Raw genomic sequence first — 16,408 nt, 5'->3', positions numbered from 1 at the left:
ATCACTATAATACCATTCATTACTCATGAGACACATGAGAATTGAGACGCATAATACAAAAAGAAAAAAAAAGAAGCTTTTCCTTAATAGAGGTCTAAAGACAAGTCATTGTCAAAAACAGGAATTGTTTTCACAGAGGTTGCCAATAGGATGACCTTCCTCAGGTTCTTCCAGAGCATCTGTGTGTGCTGACAGGTCCCTGGGGAGGGAACTTGGAATATTCCTGCCTGTGTTTTAACTGCAGTTTGTATGTGCTCATCTCAACACTCATGGGAAAAGTTGAACTGAACCGGAGTCCTCAAGCAGGGCCCACTCTTTTTCTTCCTGTCTGAGGGCTGAGGCTGGGGGCTGGGGGCTGAGGCTGGGGGCTGAGGCTGGGGGCTGAGGCTGGGGGCTGAGGCTGGGGGCTGAGGCTGGGGGCTGAGGCTGGGGGCTGAGGCTGGGGGCTGAGGCTGGGGGCTGAGGCTGGGGGCTGAGGCTGGGACCTGGAACAAACCAAGCTGCATTTTTATTTCACACTGGCTCCGAGAAAACAGCTCCCCTTACTATGGGCCTCCATAAGCAGGCCTGCCTACTAGAGGGAAGGGGAGGGGAAAGGAAGGCCCATGGGCTGGGTTAAATAACTAGCATGCTCGCTTGAGTCCCCCGCACTCTCTTCCATGAGTGAGTGAGTGTGCATGTGTGTTGTCCAGTACAAGGTGAATACGTGTTCCTGTATGTGTGTGTCATTGACGGAAATCTGGATAACATGCCCCCCCTGCATTCTGCTATGCACGTGTGGCCCACGAGGCCGGGGGTGGATAGGCTTTCTGCACATTTCTTGCCTCTTTTGGAGATGACGAAGCCAGCTCACATCTGGATGCATTTTTCCAGCTTCAGGGTGCCACTGTGTCAGAGTTCACTCCTGCCGTAATGATCGTCGGGATTCCTTCGCGACGTCGGATCGTGTCCTTTTATTTGAACTGAACCGTGTTTACTTTCGAAACACGGTGCGAGGTTGAAATGGGATCCCGCTTCTTTCGTTTGAAGAGGGTTGTGGGAAGTCGTCTTCTGATTGATATTCCCTACAAAAGCAGGTGTAGAAATGTACTGGCTATAGTACAGAATGAAAGGATTGAAAACCTTCTTTTAAACCTACGATAGAAATGGGATATTTGGATTATCTCTGTACAATGGTCTAAATCCACAGTAGAGAACATATAAATTAGGTCATACCTACAAAATCGTCTTAATCTTTTCTTCTTTTTTTTTTTTACGTAAGCCTATCGCAAACAAACCTTCAAGTTTTCCCTGCTCGATTTTGAAGATATGACCAATACAACTTTTCTTACTTTAGACCTCTAGTGACACTGTCTCCTCTGACTAACTCTGTTTGGACTTGGCAAGGCCTCATATTGCTTCATTTCCTGCCCCCTCCTCTCGCCCACCCCCTCCTCCCCCGTGTGTCCTGGGGTTAATGTTTGTCTGGGAAGCCCGACCAGGTTCTGTTGGCCGGGTCTCATGTTGGGTCCTCAGCGCACACCAGCCCACGCTCGGACACCATCAAAAAAAGATTTCCACTCAGTTCCAGTGTTATGGTGGCTAAGGGAATGTTCTAAAAGTAAGGTTGTTGTGAAAATAATCTAGACGACCAACTGCTGGAAGTGAGTGTATCTAACAGAACTATAAAACGATCGCACTTGACACTATTAGGTGAGGTTTCACACGTGTCTGTACTGTGACATGCCCGGGAGTAATAGCCAAGCAAACACAAAGGTTTCCTCTAACACACAGACCAAAGCTAGGGTGTGTTTACTGGTCTGTTTTATCAAGAACTGCCCAGAAAGCAAACCTCAAAGTTCATGATGACTTCCAGCACACCCTTTCTCTTTACCTGGGCCTCACCAACCCAAACCAGGGATCCCAGGAGGCGGCGAGCCTAACTTTGTAACATGAGAATACGGTATTATTCCTTCTGGGTACAGCCATTTCTTATGATTCATGTCACTGGGGGCATCGGTGAGATACAATAGGGTTGACGGTATGACTCAGATCTTTTCTGGTTCGGAAAATTGTCCTGCTTCTTTGTTACATTTTTACGTGCAGGTAGCTGGGAGTGGCATGGCTTTGGGTGAGGTCATCGTGAGAACCCTAGGACACTAAACTCTCAGTTTCCAGGAGTTCCAAGAGGAACTCCATCATGTCCGACCCACTGCTCCACTATCCACCCTTCGCCTTTAATAATGTATGTAGTTGAGAGGCTGTGCTTTTTGAGGGGAAGAGTGTTTGTGTGTGTGGGAGGAGAAGGGAGGGAGGGAAAACTGCCGACTTCACATTGTGAGGTGAGCATTGTGTTCCCTGTTCTCCCTGAAGCATACATGCACTCAGGGTCTCTCTGGGTTCTGTAAAATATTCAACACCTAACGTGCTTACCTTTTCATTGAAGAAGGACGGGATATTTTTGTGAAATACTTTGAAAGAGACCGATCTGATTTACTACATTATTGTGATGGCCTTTGAATGTAGTGCTGGTCAGAGAATGCATCTATTAATGCATTTTCCAAACTGGACTTTAGGAGTGGGGAACACAAGGTCTGTGGGTGCCCGTATGGAAACCATCAGAATATGTCATGTACAGTTACCAAACAACACTTTTGGCCTTACCTTTGCAAATCACATTACCATTTAAGAGTATCTCACTAATGGAATTATGAGCTGCTTATGTAAGGTGATTTTCCATCTCTGTAGTTCATATGCTAATGTATTCCAACCTGGTTGAGTAGTTCATATATTTGAACACCACATTTGAAAACATTCCTGCACAAAAATATATCCCTCTGTCTCTGTCTGAACACTGGATATCTGGATATAGCTGGATATAGCTTTTAACAATTAGTTGGAGGCGTGTCTTCATTTCTTTATGTCAATCCCACATGCCTCTGATGTTAAGCATAGATATAACCTTCTTGATAGGTTAGAATGTTCACTGGACAATAAAACCAATCATTCACAGTTTTTCGGGCCAGTGACATGGTCTGTTAGTTACTGTCTATGGGAGGTTCGAGGGTGGGGTTAAGAGGGATGCAGACACCAGAGCTGACAGTTTCAAGTAACTGTATGTCATTTGGATGCATAAAGGGCCATTGTCTATAGTCACAGTGAAGAGCCTAATCATGCAGCTGTGAGGTAATCAAAAGTACCTCTTTATCAGTAAGTTTGTGTTTTTAACCTGCTGGAGCACGAGCAAACGGAAGTTATGATGCTCAGGGTATGTGTAAAAGCGTACGTTTCATAACAACTTTATACAATGGTCTAGGGCTATTCCTTTCGTACAGGAAAATCATGTTACCGAATGTTGCAAACTGCCTTCTTCTTATCATCATAATATTAAACAGAACCGTGTCTGAGTTGTAAACGGTACGTAAACTTATCAACATTATTGATAAATTGACTCGTGTATGTTCGCAAGAGAGAACTGCGTAACGGACATCTCTAACCGATGTGCGCCATTGACATATTTTAACCTCCCTCTTTCTCAGTGTTCTGAATGGAATGAAATACTAGGCTATGAATCTTTGTAAACCTAGCTCTATTCATTACAATTTAACTGTTTCATTCCAACCTATTCCAACGTTTGAGTTGCAAACATATAAAAGTTACGATTAAAATATTCTATATAATATGCATACATTTTATTTTAATTGTACATTTATTCAATGTATAGGCGATATTATTTGCATTCACATTCGTAAGCCATAAGCCTTGTTGCGAACCCTCAAGTTAGTGAATGAATAAACCTAAGTTGGAGGTCCTGCATCTTTAAATTTCAAACAACTCCTCCTTCTCCAATGACATGATTGTCTGCAAAGCCCCTTTTAGTTCGTACTGTCACGGCGCTTGCTGGAAATGACAAACGGGAGGCGGTCGAAAAGCAAATGTGCAAGAATACTGCGTTATGGCAATATTTTATTTTACTAAAAAGAACACACATCGCAGCTCAAATATAGACCCAAAACGCACTGATTAACACGGGGAGGCCGACGGCACAGAAATAATTATCAAATTTCTTTGGACTAAAAGAAAAATATCCTTAATGTTTTCAACCCTGGTGTGTTCATCCCGAGCGAGCGCTCTATCACTTGCAGTAACGAGGAACATAGTGTGCGGTTCCAGCGGCAGGAGAAGTTTTGCGCCGTGATTTCCCTTATGTTACTTCAAAGCGCAACCTAAATATTTCCCTAATGAAAATTAATCTTTGGAGCGGTTCCCGGGACGTGACTATGATGATGTCGAGCAAAAGTGTGGAATGGCTGCAAGAAGAATTGGAATCCGGTGTGAGCTCACTGCTCTTACTGGATTGCCGATCGCACGAGCTCTTCGAGTCGTCTCACATCGAGACGGCCATCAATCTGGCCATCCCGGGGTTGATGTTGCGTAGACTAAAGAAGGGGAATTTACCTATCCGCTCGATTATCCCGAATAACGAAGACAAGGAACAATTTGTCAAGCGGTGCAAAACAGATATTGTGGTTCTGTACGACGAGGCCACCTCGGACTGGCAGGAAAATGGGGTGGCGAGCTCTGTTCTGGGGCTTCTCTTACAGAAACTGCGGGACGATGGTTGTAAGGCACATTACTTGGAGGGTAAGAATTGATTTTAATAGGCTATTGTAATGCACATTTGCAGGTTGACTATGTTAACATTTTGTTCGTAAAAAACTGTATGCGTTGCATATCCCCTCTGTCACATTGTCAACGAACGTCAGAAGTGATAGAAACATTTCATAAACTTTTTCTGTCGGTCTTCATTTGTGTAACAGAAATATAGCATCATAATAACAAATTAAGTCATACACAATGACCAACATAAGACATGATTCTGTACAAGTCAACAAAATTCTATGGACACACACACACAAAGTTACTTTGCTACATTGTAGCCATTTTATTTCATTGTGACAGATTATATTCGGCCAGTTGTGAGAATATAACTAAATATTATTATTCTGTAGTTAAATCAACGTCATCGTTAATTACCAATTTTTATGATTCACGATGAAAGATTTATTGCTGTGTGTTCAATTCAACCATTACCCTAAACGTATATTTCACATTGCTAATATTGCATTATAACCTATAGCCATATTGTATTTGAAAAAAGTTTGATATATTATAGTATACGTTTTAATTTCCAAATATGGATTTATTTATCATAGCCTAGGATTTCCATTGCTCTCCGATCACCAAAATAAATGAATACTAATCTTTGGACATATTATATTGGTTAAGAATATAGTAGCCTAGTATACATGTGTTGACTGCACTTTTAAAGAGTGTAGTCTAAAACAAATATGTTTTCAATTAATTTTCTAAAATGGCTCCGCCATGTTGTCCTCCTTCAGGAAAAGACATGCATTTCATGAATGAACACGAAGAAAACGATCTAGTGTCTGAAGCGTACCCTACTCTATGCGGCACTAGCAAGAACATTCTTCACACGTTAAAACAAAAAGCTATACCGTTCATCTTCTGACGACACGTTTCTCGTGTTTAGTTGGAAGATATTATAAATATATTTGATATGGTGCAGGCTCTCTGTCATTCACAAAAAAGTACACAGAACAGTGCTTTCTGTCCCCTCCCTATCAGACGAGTGGTCGAATCTCTCCAGGGTTTACCGCATGCTAACTGTGTCAACACAGAACGCACGGAGGCATCCCTTACATGAATGAACAGATTATCATTGATGGGTTTAAAGGCTGCACTTAAAATGTACCACCATATGGTATTTTGTTTAAAGGGGTATAGGCATGGTAGTTATGTATATTTAGTTGCTCAAAAATGTAATACATGTAATGCTGCAGTATTGTATACAGTGCAATATGCATTCATATGTGTAACATGTTCAAACACAAAATCTACCCTTGGATGAAACAAGTTATCCTGGCACAGTTTTAGACAAACCCTGTATAGAGTGAGTTGGCTTAAAAACATACTTGTTCTTCTCTGGTCCTATACATTTGCCTCACATGTTTTTCATGTTATTAAGACATATCTCTTGATATTGTTTTCAGGGGGATTCAACAAGTTCCAGACTGAGTACCCAGAACACTGCGAGACCAACCTGGACTGCTCCTGTCCCAGCAGCTCTCCCCCTGCCTCCGTTCTGGGCCTGGGGGGGCTCCGCATCAGCTCGGACTGCTCCGATTGCGAATCAGACAGGGAGCCCGGCAGTGCCACGGAATCGGAAGGCAGTCCCTTGCCCAATAACCAGCCAGCATTCCCTGTTCAGATCCTCCCCTACCTTTACCTTGGGTGTGCCAAAGACTCCACCAACCTTGACGTGCTGGGGAAGTACAACATTAAGTACATCCTCAACGTTACCCCCAACCTGCCCAACATGTTTGAGCACGACGGGGAATTCAAGTACAAACAGATCCCCATCTCGGATCACTGGAGCCAAAACCTGTCGCAGTTTTTCCCCGAGGCTATTTCTTTCATTGGTAAGTATGTGGCTTCTGAACTCCTCGATCCTCTGATGTTTTTGATTGGTTTTGTGTCACTCCTCATGTGTTATTGACACCTCAGCTCATCTAGTTTTCTGTTTAGATACTACAGCAATTTTCCTTCTTTACCAATATGCCTCTGCTTTAGGCATATACAGAGCAAATATGAAGGTATTATTGAGCTTATTCCTTTCTTAATAGTGATAGTTCTACATTTTATGAATCCATTAAGCACATAAACACAAAATACACTTAAACAGGCAAGCAGCACTTTTTTGTTGGTATAATGGCAACAACAAAGCATCATCAAAAGTATCACTCGCAACATTAAGAATTATAATTACATAATGCAGCTATTGTAGGGAGCCATTCCTAAATGCAAGCAGCACAACATTGTTTCATGCTTGAGTGATTCATGTCCTCTCAGAGAATTGTGGTATTTCCTGAAACATAGAGGGTTCACAGGGTGAAAACCCAGATTCATACCTCCTTCCTTGTGACGGTGGCAGTTTCTCTCCATGTCAAATCATTCTCTTAGATTACTGTAGGTCTTGGTCATGCCATCTGTACATCCATGTCATCAGTTTCACTTTTAATTTCAAATCAATCTATATGAAAACATCAGATACAACTTTGTAGTTCTTCATTCTTTACAAATAAGAATACATGGGCATGTTTATTTTTCTCCGCATTGCTCTTGGTATGTCTGATGCAGTGTTTGGTTTGTATGTACCACCGTTTAGGACATCTTGAAAAGTTCCATGATGTTTTCTTGTCCTGGTCTAGCGACTTCTAGAATGTGTGTCAGGGTTCATGACTCCACAACTGTGAAATGCTCTCGTCAGGCCTGCTGTATGGCCTGTGAACTATTTAGTATGTTTATGGCATCAGTTTCTTGCAAAGATTTATGGATCGCTTCAGTCATTGAGGCTAAATTCCTTTCTTATTCAAGATACTTCGACGAGACCTTTATTTTGGAGGGATAGCAAATATAACTTGAAGTTGGCTTATTGCTAGCATCCCTTAGCCTGTGAGCCAACTGACCGTGATCCTGTAGACAGAGATGCAGTTAGAGAGGCCATGCAGTACGGGGAGGAGGAAGGAAGCACTCTGCAAGGCAGCGCTAATGGCTTTGATAGTGCCCTGTTGCACCAAATAAAACCCTGAAGGGTTGTATTTGTTAATAATTGATCGTCTCTATTCATGTTTTTCTTCTGTGTGGTGGCGAAATAACGGTGTGAACTCACATCGTCGACGCACTCCTATGGTCGCTGACAAAAGAAAAGTCATTTCATTAAGAGGGATAAGAGCGTGGGCCGTCTGAACGCTGTGAAAATGCTGCCCTTTCCCTACGTGGTGTGGAAGCCCTCAGTCGGTAACCGAAGTCTTGACCAATTTTCTTTTTTTGTCCCTGTGTCTTCTTTCTTCAGATGAAGCTCGTTCCAAAAAGTGCGGGATCCTGGTGCACTGCCTGGCTGGTATTAGTCGCAGCGTCACGGTAACGGTGGCCTACCTGATGCAGAAGCTCAACCTTTCCCTCAACGACGCCTACGACTTTGTCAAGAGGAAGAAGTCCAACATCTCGCCCAACTTCAACTTCATGGGGCAGCTCCTGGACTTTGAGAGGACTTTGGGTCTCAACAGCCCTTGTGACAACCGCTCACCCACCAATGAGCAGCTGTTTTTCACGACGCCAACCAATCATAACGTTTTCCAGCTCGACACGCTGGAGTCCACTTGAAGACCGGACCAGGCAGGGGCCCGGTAGGGTTTGGAGCAGCCATTGTTTGATTGTTTAATCTCTGATCACCACAGGCTGTCACACCTGATAGCGAGACGAGGTGCTTGGACAGGGTGAGAGGTAAAAGATGAAAGGGCACATGGTATGCTGCTTAGAAAAGGCTTTTACCCAGAGTGTGGATGCCCTGCTCACACTAAAGCTGTTGGGAAGTGTCTCGTCATGCCTTGGGATCGTTAAAAAGGATGTTATTGACTGAAATACAGAATGCTTCAGGACAGAGAGCTTCATTCAAAGATGGCAAAATGGAATCTGCAGTGCTTAATTTATTGTTGTCTTTCACTGACAACATCCTCGGTCTTCTGAGGTGAAAGGTGCCAATGTGTAGTGTTTAAGGAGGTGATCTCAATGTACCGAATGTAGGGTCTCATTTTACAAAACCAAGGAATTGACTCAAACACAACACAACTATGTATGTTCACGTGCATAATATAACGTATATGGACAGTACTTAACTGTGAGTATGTCTGCATCCATTGTATATCTTTGTATACATTTAGACATAATGTATACGTACAATTTTTTTTTGTCAAAAAACCCCCCCCTTAAATAATACAATAACTTCTGATGAGATTGTAGCTACGAAGAAACAGACCAACAAAAGACAACGTTGTGATATTCTGATTGTTTTTGTATTTTTTTTTTTCTTTTCTATGTTTGTAATGACCTAATGCAGTTTGCACAGTGGTGAAGCCATTCACTTCTTGGCACTTCAAACTGGTCCTCCAGGCAGGCAGATAAAGAGACATTCAGAGGCCTGTGGAGCAGCCAGTCCTAGGCTGCGACTAGCCCGGGCAGCTGGAGGACAGGAGGATGGGGAGGGATCGGGGCTTGCTAGTGGGACGGCTCTTAGCTACTTAAAAGCTTATTGTTCCTCAACTGCATTCGAAAGATGGATCTTTTTGTGTCACTGCAAAGTCCTTCCACTTCGTCAAAGCGAGTGTATTATTCTGGGTTGATTCACCCGCAAGCCTTGGATATATTATACATATTACAATTATATTACACAAAATGACTGTATCGTACAGAAAAGGCTGGTAGTCAAATGTCATATTATTTTCCATACGTGAGCACGCTATAATATGCTCTCTGAGCGGGCGACTAGCAGAGGGTTGGATGTTTATTTACTAGTGGAAAACCAAGGGATGAGAACTGTTTTTTTAAACTACTATTGCTGCTGCAGTCACAGGTAAAGGGGCGAGTGAGCTGAGTGTGGCAGCACACAGTACGTAGCGAGGAGGGTTTCTGGGATAGAAACACAAGACTGGTTCACAGGGGAAAACTGGTCATAATGAGCAGGGTTGCTTTAAGCTAGCCTTATATAACCTTTTTAACTTCTTTCTAATGCTGACTGTTCAATACTATTTGTATCTCACTTTAGAAACTGTTGTATATAAGCATTTGTTGTTATTTAAATCAAAACATGGTAATAATGGACTAATTATCTTTTAACGGGTCTGATGAGGTTATGTTTGTTACTCTGCAATATATCAACACCTTTTGCAGTATTTTTTAGATCCAAGACCTCTGGTTTTTAACTCCTTTTCTTTTGTACTATAATTCTAAAGAGAGCTTGACTGCTTCTGGGCTGAAGTCATTTTCACCTCGGGTGTCCAAAGTACAGGGCTTTATAGGATCACATACAGTGTTTACCTAAGAACTCGGTATAAAGTCTTAAACAATGAGACAATGAGTACCTATACTAAGCATGTTTGTTTCAGTTTTTTCACCATGCATTACTCCATTAGATTAAAATAATCAGTCAAGGATTTTGTTTTATTTTGGTGTGCTATCTGCTATTCATGTGGCCTTTTAATATACTGTATATGAGCTTATAAGCTTATATGCAAAGTTCCTCTCTTAAATACAGTATCCAAGATTAGTATTTTTCCTGCTTGAAAAAATTGCCCTGGTTTGAGGTCAAATCTACATCCCAATAAGGAAACATTGACAAGGTGTTCCCTTTCACCCCCAGGATTGAAATGTATTTCAGTGCAGAGCTTGTTCTATTTAAAAGAAAATCCTTGATTTCAAGCTGCTTCTTGTGTTTGTGTCTTTGTGACAGCAAAAGATAAACTCATTGTTTTTCTTTGTAAATTGCCAGAGCATAGGAACGATGGTTTCTGTGTTGTTTCTTGTAGCTACATCTTGGTAAGAATGTTTGGAGGAAGTGTGTATGAGAGAGAGAGAGATTGGCAAAGGGAAAAGGTGAAAGAAAAGTGAATGCTAAAAATGTTTATCTTACCTCACGGAGGAATTTTTCAGGGATTTTTTTGACAATGCATCTGCATCATGTTACAGCTTCAAACACATGTTCAGTAGCTGTTTTATATGTGCTGTATACATTTTTTAAAAGATGCAATCTATATATATATATATGTATAAAACTGGGCTTGTAAACAGGGGTATAGTTCAACTTTCTGATTCATGAAGGATATAAATTGACCCTATGTATTGTATAGTATATGGAAACCAACACAGACATGTTTATACTGCAAATAAATATTGAATTATTTTTTCTTTACAACGTTCAGTTTGCCTATTTATTCACAGTACCTTTCATACAGGTCTTATTTTGTTTGTGTCCTCAAATGAAGGATCCCAAGGACTTAAACAATGACTGAGATGGATAGACTGAGAACAAAGGATGTGATAAAAAGCAGCCAAACAGTTCAAAATACACAAAATGGTTGAAGAATGGTGACCTGTGAACTTGTTCTAAGTTTGTTCAACGTGTCAACCACAGTAGTGTCTGAGAATTTCACAGTTCTGCAGCTGAAAGGCAGAAAGTGATTAAACAGCCGGGGTGCTGTGGTCAGTTAGCAGTACAACTGCTGGGTTACAGTGATCTTCTCCCTCCCGCCCACATCAAGCTTTCGCTTCCTGTGTGCTTCCTGTTACTTTGCTGTGGTTATGATGAACCATGTTTTTTAAGGCTTGTGACAGGAGCTCTCTATCCGATTGCTCAAATTGAGACTGAGCCACTTCCCTTCTGCCTTTCGCTCTAGGCTATAGAAGGAAACCGTGAATCAGTGGTTAAAAAAACATCTTGTTCATCTTTGATGTTGTTTCGTACGGTAAATACGAATACCGTATTCAACAATGTAATACAAAGCCTGGTACTTGCTATAACTACTGTGCACAGTACTGTAAACACAGAATGTGAAAGAGTATGAATATTTCTCAAAATTACTGTTACGCAAAATTGCCTAGAAAATGATGAAACCATGGGTTCCTTCCCCTTATTCTGTGTGTGTCTGTGTCTGCATGTGTGCACACATATCTGCATTAATGTGAATGTATTACGCTACCGTGTCCATAGACTTCCAATAATACATCATTAGCCAATGTAGAATGTGTGGCAGAGTGGGCAAGGAGTTATACACAGAGACAGTTAGGAATAGAACCTAAGATGCAGAAGGAAAGGGAGACAGGCAGGAAGGAGAGACAGACAGGCTAGAAGGAGAAAGAGACAGGCTAGAAGGAGAGAGACAGGATAGAAGGAGAAAGAGACAGGCTAGAAGGAGAAAGAGACAGGCTAGAAGGAGAGAGACAGGCTAGAAGGAGAAAGAGACTGACTGGAAGGAGAGAGAGACATGATAGAAGAAGAAAGAGACAGACTAGAAGGAGAGAGAGACTCGTAGGAGAGAGAGGCAGGATAGAAGGAGAGGGAGACAGGCTAGAAGGAGAGAGACAGGCTAGAGGGAGAGAGAAACAGAGATAAGAGCAACTCTTGAGCAGCACTGTTGGCTGGGGAACTATAAATATCCCTCCAGAGTCATCTCCCTCGCTGGTGTGAGTGTCACAGTGGTGATCCCGGCTCTGCCATCAGTGTTAGGGCTGCCAGAAACAGCCCGCCTGGGGGTATCCATGTGTTAATTGGCCAATTTGAGAGCTATTTTGGGAGACCTGGCCAATAGCAGCAGGCAGCAGCCACACCATGAATGATTTGGATTAAGAGTGGGAGACTGGCTGGGATTCAGTCTGTCCCCCACGTTGATGTGGATAGTTTGAAGGATGTGTTTACTAAAGGCAAGAAAATCGCCACACTGAAGAGACAAAGTTAAAATGCTGAAACAGCGTATATAGAGATTGTTGAAACAGAGTGGTGTGTCTTGAGTCTTAGCCATGATCTCCATGGGCCCACATGGTTTCTTTCATTCTCTTCTACACACTGAGGTGAGGACAATGACAGCAATGGTGTTTTACATCAAATGTATACTGTACATCTGCCAACAGCCTTCTGCTACCTATATATCTCTGAGTCACGACATTTCTGGCACCTTTGTGTAGATTCTGATAGTTTGAATGTGTAAGATATAAAGGAATCACACATCTATAGAATTTGTAGTTGTCACATTTATTATAGAACAGATCTCGCTCCACAGGTTTCTCGCAACCTTGCTCTACAACAGCGGTTCTCAAAGTGGGGGGCGCGAACCCCAAAGGGGAAAAGTTTGAGAACCGCTGCTCTACAACCATCCCAGTAGCGTGTATTTGCGTCAAGCTATAGAGGTCTAGGAGAGCAGGGGGCAGGTGGAACCATGGTGGAACCTTCTAGCGCAGGTGTACAGTATGAGTCAGTTCACAATGCAGCTGGTATCTGATCACCATGTGTCAGGGCGCATCGGCCTAAAAAGCGCAACACATGTTACAGCAGGTCAGGACTCGTTAGAACTCAGCAACACATGCTCCGACAGAGCCATCAACAACTCAGGGAGCAACCTGTGACCAGACTGTGGGCCACATGGAGCGGTGGCTCCGTTGTTCCTGTTATGCTGTTATATCTGTGATTAATCAAGTTCACATGAGTTTGTTCATTAAATTCCAGGGCAAAACAAACAAACAAAATAATCCCTGATCTTGATGGTCCAACAGAGTTGGATGAGGAAGGATGAGTATATTTGCTGCAGTGCAGGCCCTGGATGACTAATGGGCTTCTGAGAATCATTTCCCTTTTTTACCTCTACTCTGCTTCCTCTGAAACTCATTATCATCTTTTCTCTGAACTACTTGGGAACTAAATTTTATGATGCTCATTTCGGATGATTGATAGGTATGTGCTGTTTAATGAGAAAAAAAATCCAGAAATGCAAATGAGTCAGTGAATGGACAAGTCTGTGAGATCCAGAAAATATGAATTCATCTGGATCAGACAAAGATGCTTTCCTTCACAGATCTCCAAGTGAGTATTCTCTGTAGCTGAGGCAAGTGTACGATTCCACCCTGCATCAGCCTGAGATGTACTGAACACTTCGTGTAAAGGAATGTGACAACTTGTACTTGCTTAGGTTCATGCTGAAAGTCATCACAGGCTGTGGCAAGCTTTAAGATACTATGTTTCTGCACTTTTCTTAAAAGTACATGCGCTTGAGAGACAACTTAGCTCGAAAAAAATGTCATTGTAATTTCACCGTATACCTGAAGTCCCTTCAAAATATTGCCCCACTGTGCCCTTTACAATAACCCCCCATTGATTGTATCGTATGACTACAGATATTCAACAGTGAAAGATCAGTTGCTCCCCAGTTAGGACACAAGGGATGAGCAACAATCCTCTTTTCAGGTCATTTCATTAGTTTGCTCGGATGGCAAACATGATTGGGATTTTCATCAATGCAGCTTATTGCCCTCTGGTAAATGAGTAGTACCTGGCAAGTCAACCAATGATGAAGTGCACACACCACGTCAGACACAGTATTCTTACCTAACCTGCCCTGTTGTGACTTGTCCTTAATACGTTCATATCCTTGCAGTAAACGGCTGCTGCACCTTCATGTTTCAGCCTCGACCTCCCACCAGGAGTGACGCCTCTAGCCTGGAGTTACATAAGAGAAGCATACTTGACATGCGTCACTTCCAGAACATAATGAAATGAAGGTGTCGTGCATACCTAGGGTACAGGTAGACATACAGTCAGAGACGCAGGCAGGCGGGAAGGCAGGCAGGCAGATAGACAAACAAGTGGACAGTCAGACAAGCAGAAAAAGCTTTGGGGACAACTGTAATCCTAGCTTTACAAGAATATTGAAGTACTATATAATTGCAGTGACGCTGGCTTTCATGTCATTGTCATGTCCTCTTGGTTTCTTTTTCATTTCCTCGTCTCTGTGTGACGTCAGTAATTCATTTATTCAAGGATGTATAGGTTTAACTCCTTCAATCTCTGAGAAACAGAGTTGACCCACCTCATCTCTAGCCCCATTCTCCCCAGCAGGTCTCTGCATTTGTGATAAGCCTGGTGCCATTTGTGGTTTGGAGGTTATTGGTGGGACTTGACAGCTGTGTTCATAAAGTCAAAGAGCCGTCGCTTCAGTAGAGGCTGCTGCCTACTTTCCCAGGACCGCCCGTCAGCCATGCCTTGCACGAAGGCCAAACAAGCTCATGTGAGAGCGAGAGAAAGTCTCCCTGCACCGCTTTGCCTCCCTTCCCAACAGGATGTGAGACAGCGACACCATCTTAGAATGGGTATCTGAGTGATTATCAGCTATCAAGTGACACTTCCTCCCTCAGCAGCCACGCTGTGAAATCCAAGCCTGTGGTCGAGTCCAGAGTCTGCTTCAGCCTCACTGCAGAGGGACATGCCTGTCGTTTGGCACCAACCCCATTAGTTGATGAGTGAAAATTGGCCAGGCTTGGACAGCAATACAGGGACAGATTAGGACAAATGACTGTCTTGTATATGACACCATCACCCCCAACTTGCTGTTATGTGGTTTATTTATCTTCATTTAAGAGATGAATTAGGATGATTCCCTTCAGTTTCAACTCCACAATTACACTGCATAAAGAGAGGGATGTTTGCTTTTCTGTCTCCTATTATTGTTTCCGGTAAAAAAAAAATTGTCCTGTTTGTTCAGTAGGACTATGATAATCCAAACTTGATGACCCTTGTTGGTTTTGGTGGACTTTGAGTCAACCTTAAGATAGCAAACACTGTCACGTGTACCTATCTTATGCTCTTTGCCCTTTTTGGAAGGGCACTTGTTTTATCAAGCTCACCCCCCCTCTCAACTCAAATACTTCCAGGTTATTATAGGCCACAAACTCACACAACAGATTACTGTGTGGTAAATAAATGGTTTTGTTTCCATTCTAAAATATACTTTTTACACTCGGAATTACACGTGAGATTTAAAAGGCTTATGTCAAGTTGAGTGCAGTGCAGACTTGAACGTCTTTGACAGAATAAAGTTTTACTTCGATTGACCAATCCATGCCCTCTGCATTTCCATCCTCCGCTCTGTCCCAGAATGTTGACCTACCTCCTCAGCCCACCCCCTCAAGCCCCCACCCCTTCACCCCTCCATGGTGGAACATGACTCTGCTGTGAGGACAAGAGGTCCAGCTGGCTGGCTGGGAATACGACCATGCATCCGGTCTCCAGTTAAAGACTAACAGGTGATTACCCAAGCACGGCCAACGTGCCAAAGTCCAGACTTCTACCATGGGCTATGTGGCTGTGGAAACCAGGCTAGCTGTGAGTGTCCTTATAAAGATCTTGTCATTGATGAGACGAGGGTTAGCCTTTGACTGCCAGTAGTGACCATGGAAAACACAGCCACACAGAGCTCTCTCCTGGCTTCCATGTGTTACGGTGTTAATAGCAAATAGAGATATTCTCAAACGATGTGGATTAAACAGTGAAGAGGGGCTAATACAGTACGTACACCCGTCACACATTGAGACGGTGTGCCCCCTCGAGCAGAACCACAATGCAAAGACAACCCTTTCCAAAAAAAAGCATTTTGAACGTTGTCTTGACAGAATGACAATAATATAAAGTCATTGATTTGGAGAAAAAAACGACACAGACAATGAATTATCAGAGGAGTTTACGTTAAGAGGCTTCTGGAACTAAAGCCATACAGAGTGAGAGTCATACATGCATCCGCTGACATGGAGTTCGGTCTGTTCTGGTCTGCAGCACTGAGTGCTCCTGGGAGAGAGGAGGGATGAATATAGCTGGCTGTAATCCACATTTATGGGGCTATTTTCATAATGTGAGCGTGGCAGTGCATCCGGCCAGGAGGACTGAGCTGGACAGAGACCACACTTAGATTAGAGGCGAGGTCAGGACAGGAAGGAACACACACACACACACACGCGCACACTAACACAGTGG

The 16,408-nt window shown here is 42.9% G+C and overlaps 1 protein-coding gene across 1 annotated transcript; it reads left to right on the top strand.

The window, feature by feature from the left end:
- The first annotated feature begins 3,876 nt into the window (after window positions 1–3,876).
- Window positions 3,877–10,810, top strand: dusp7 (dual specificity phosphatase 7). The gene is made up of 3 exons (XM_084705992.1): window positions 3,877–4,623; window positions 6,054–6,482; window positions 7,916–10,810. The coding sequence occupies exons 1-3, from the start codon at window positions 4,221–4,223 to the stop codon at window positions 8,224–8,226; spliced, it is 1,143 nt and encodes a 380-aa protein (XP_084562118.1). The 5' UTR covers window positions 3,877–4,220; the 3' UTR covers window positions 8,227–10,810.
- Window positions 10,811–16,408: the final 5,598 nt, after the last annotated feature.

Source organism: Hypomesus nipponensis, chromosome 9 (assembly GCF_054491055.1).
Source record: "Hypomesus nipponensis isolate SF chromosome 9, ASM5449105v1, whole genome shotgun sequence".
NCBI lineage: Eukaryota > Metazoa > Chordata > Actinopteri > Osmeriformes > Osmeridae > Hypomesus > Hypomesus nipponensis.
This window is presented reverse-complemented; position numbering and strand designations above follow the sequence as displayed.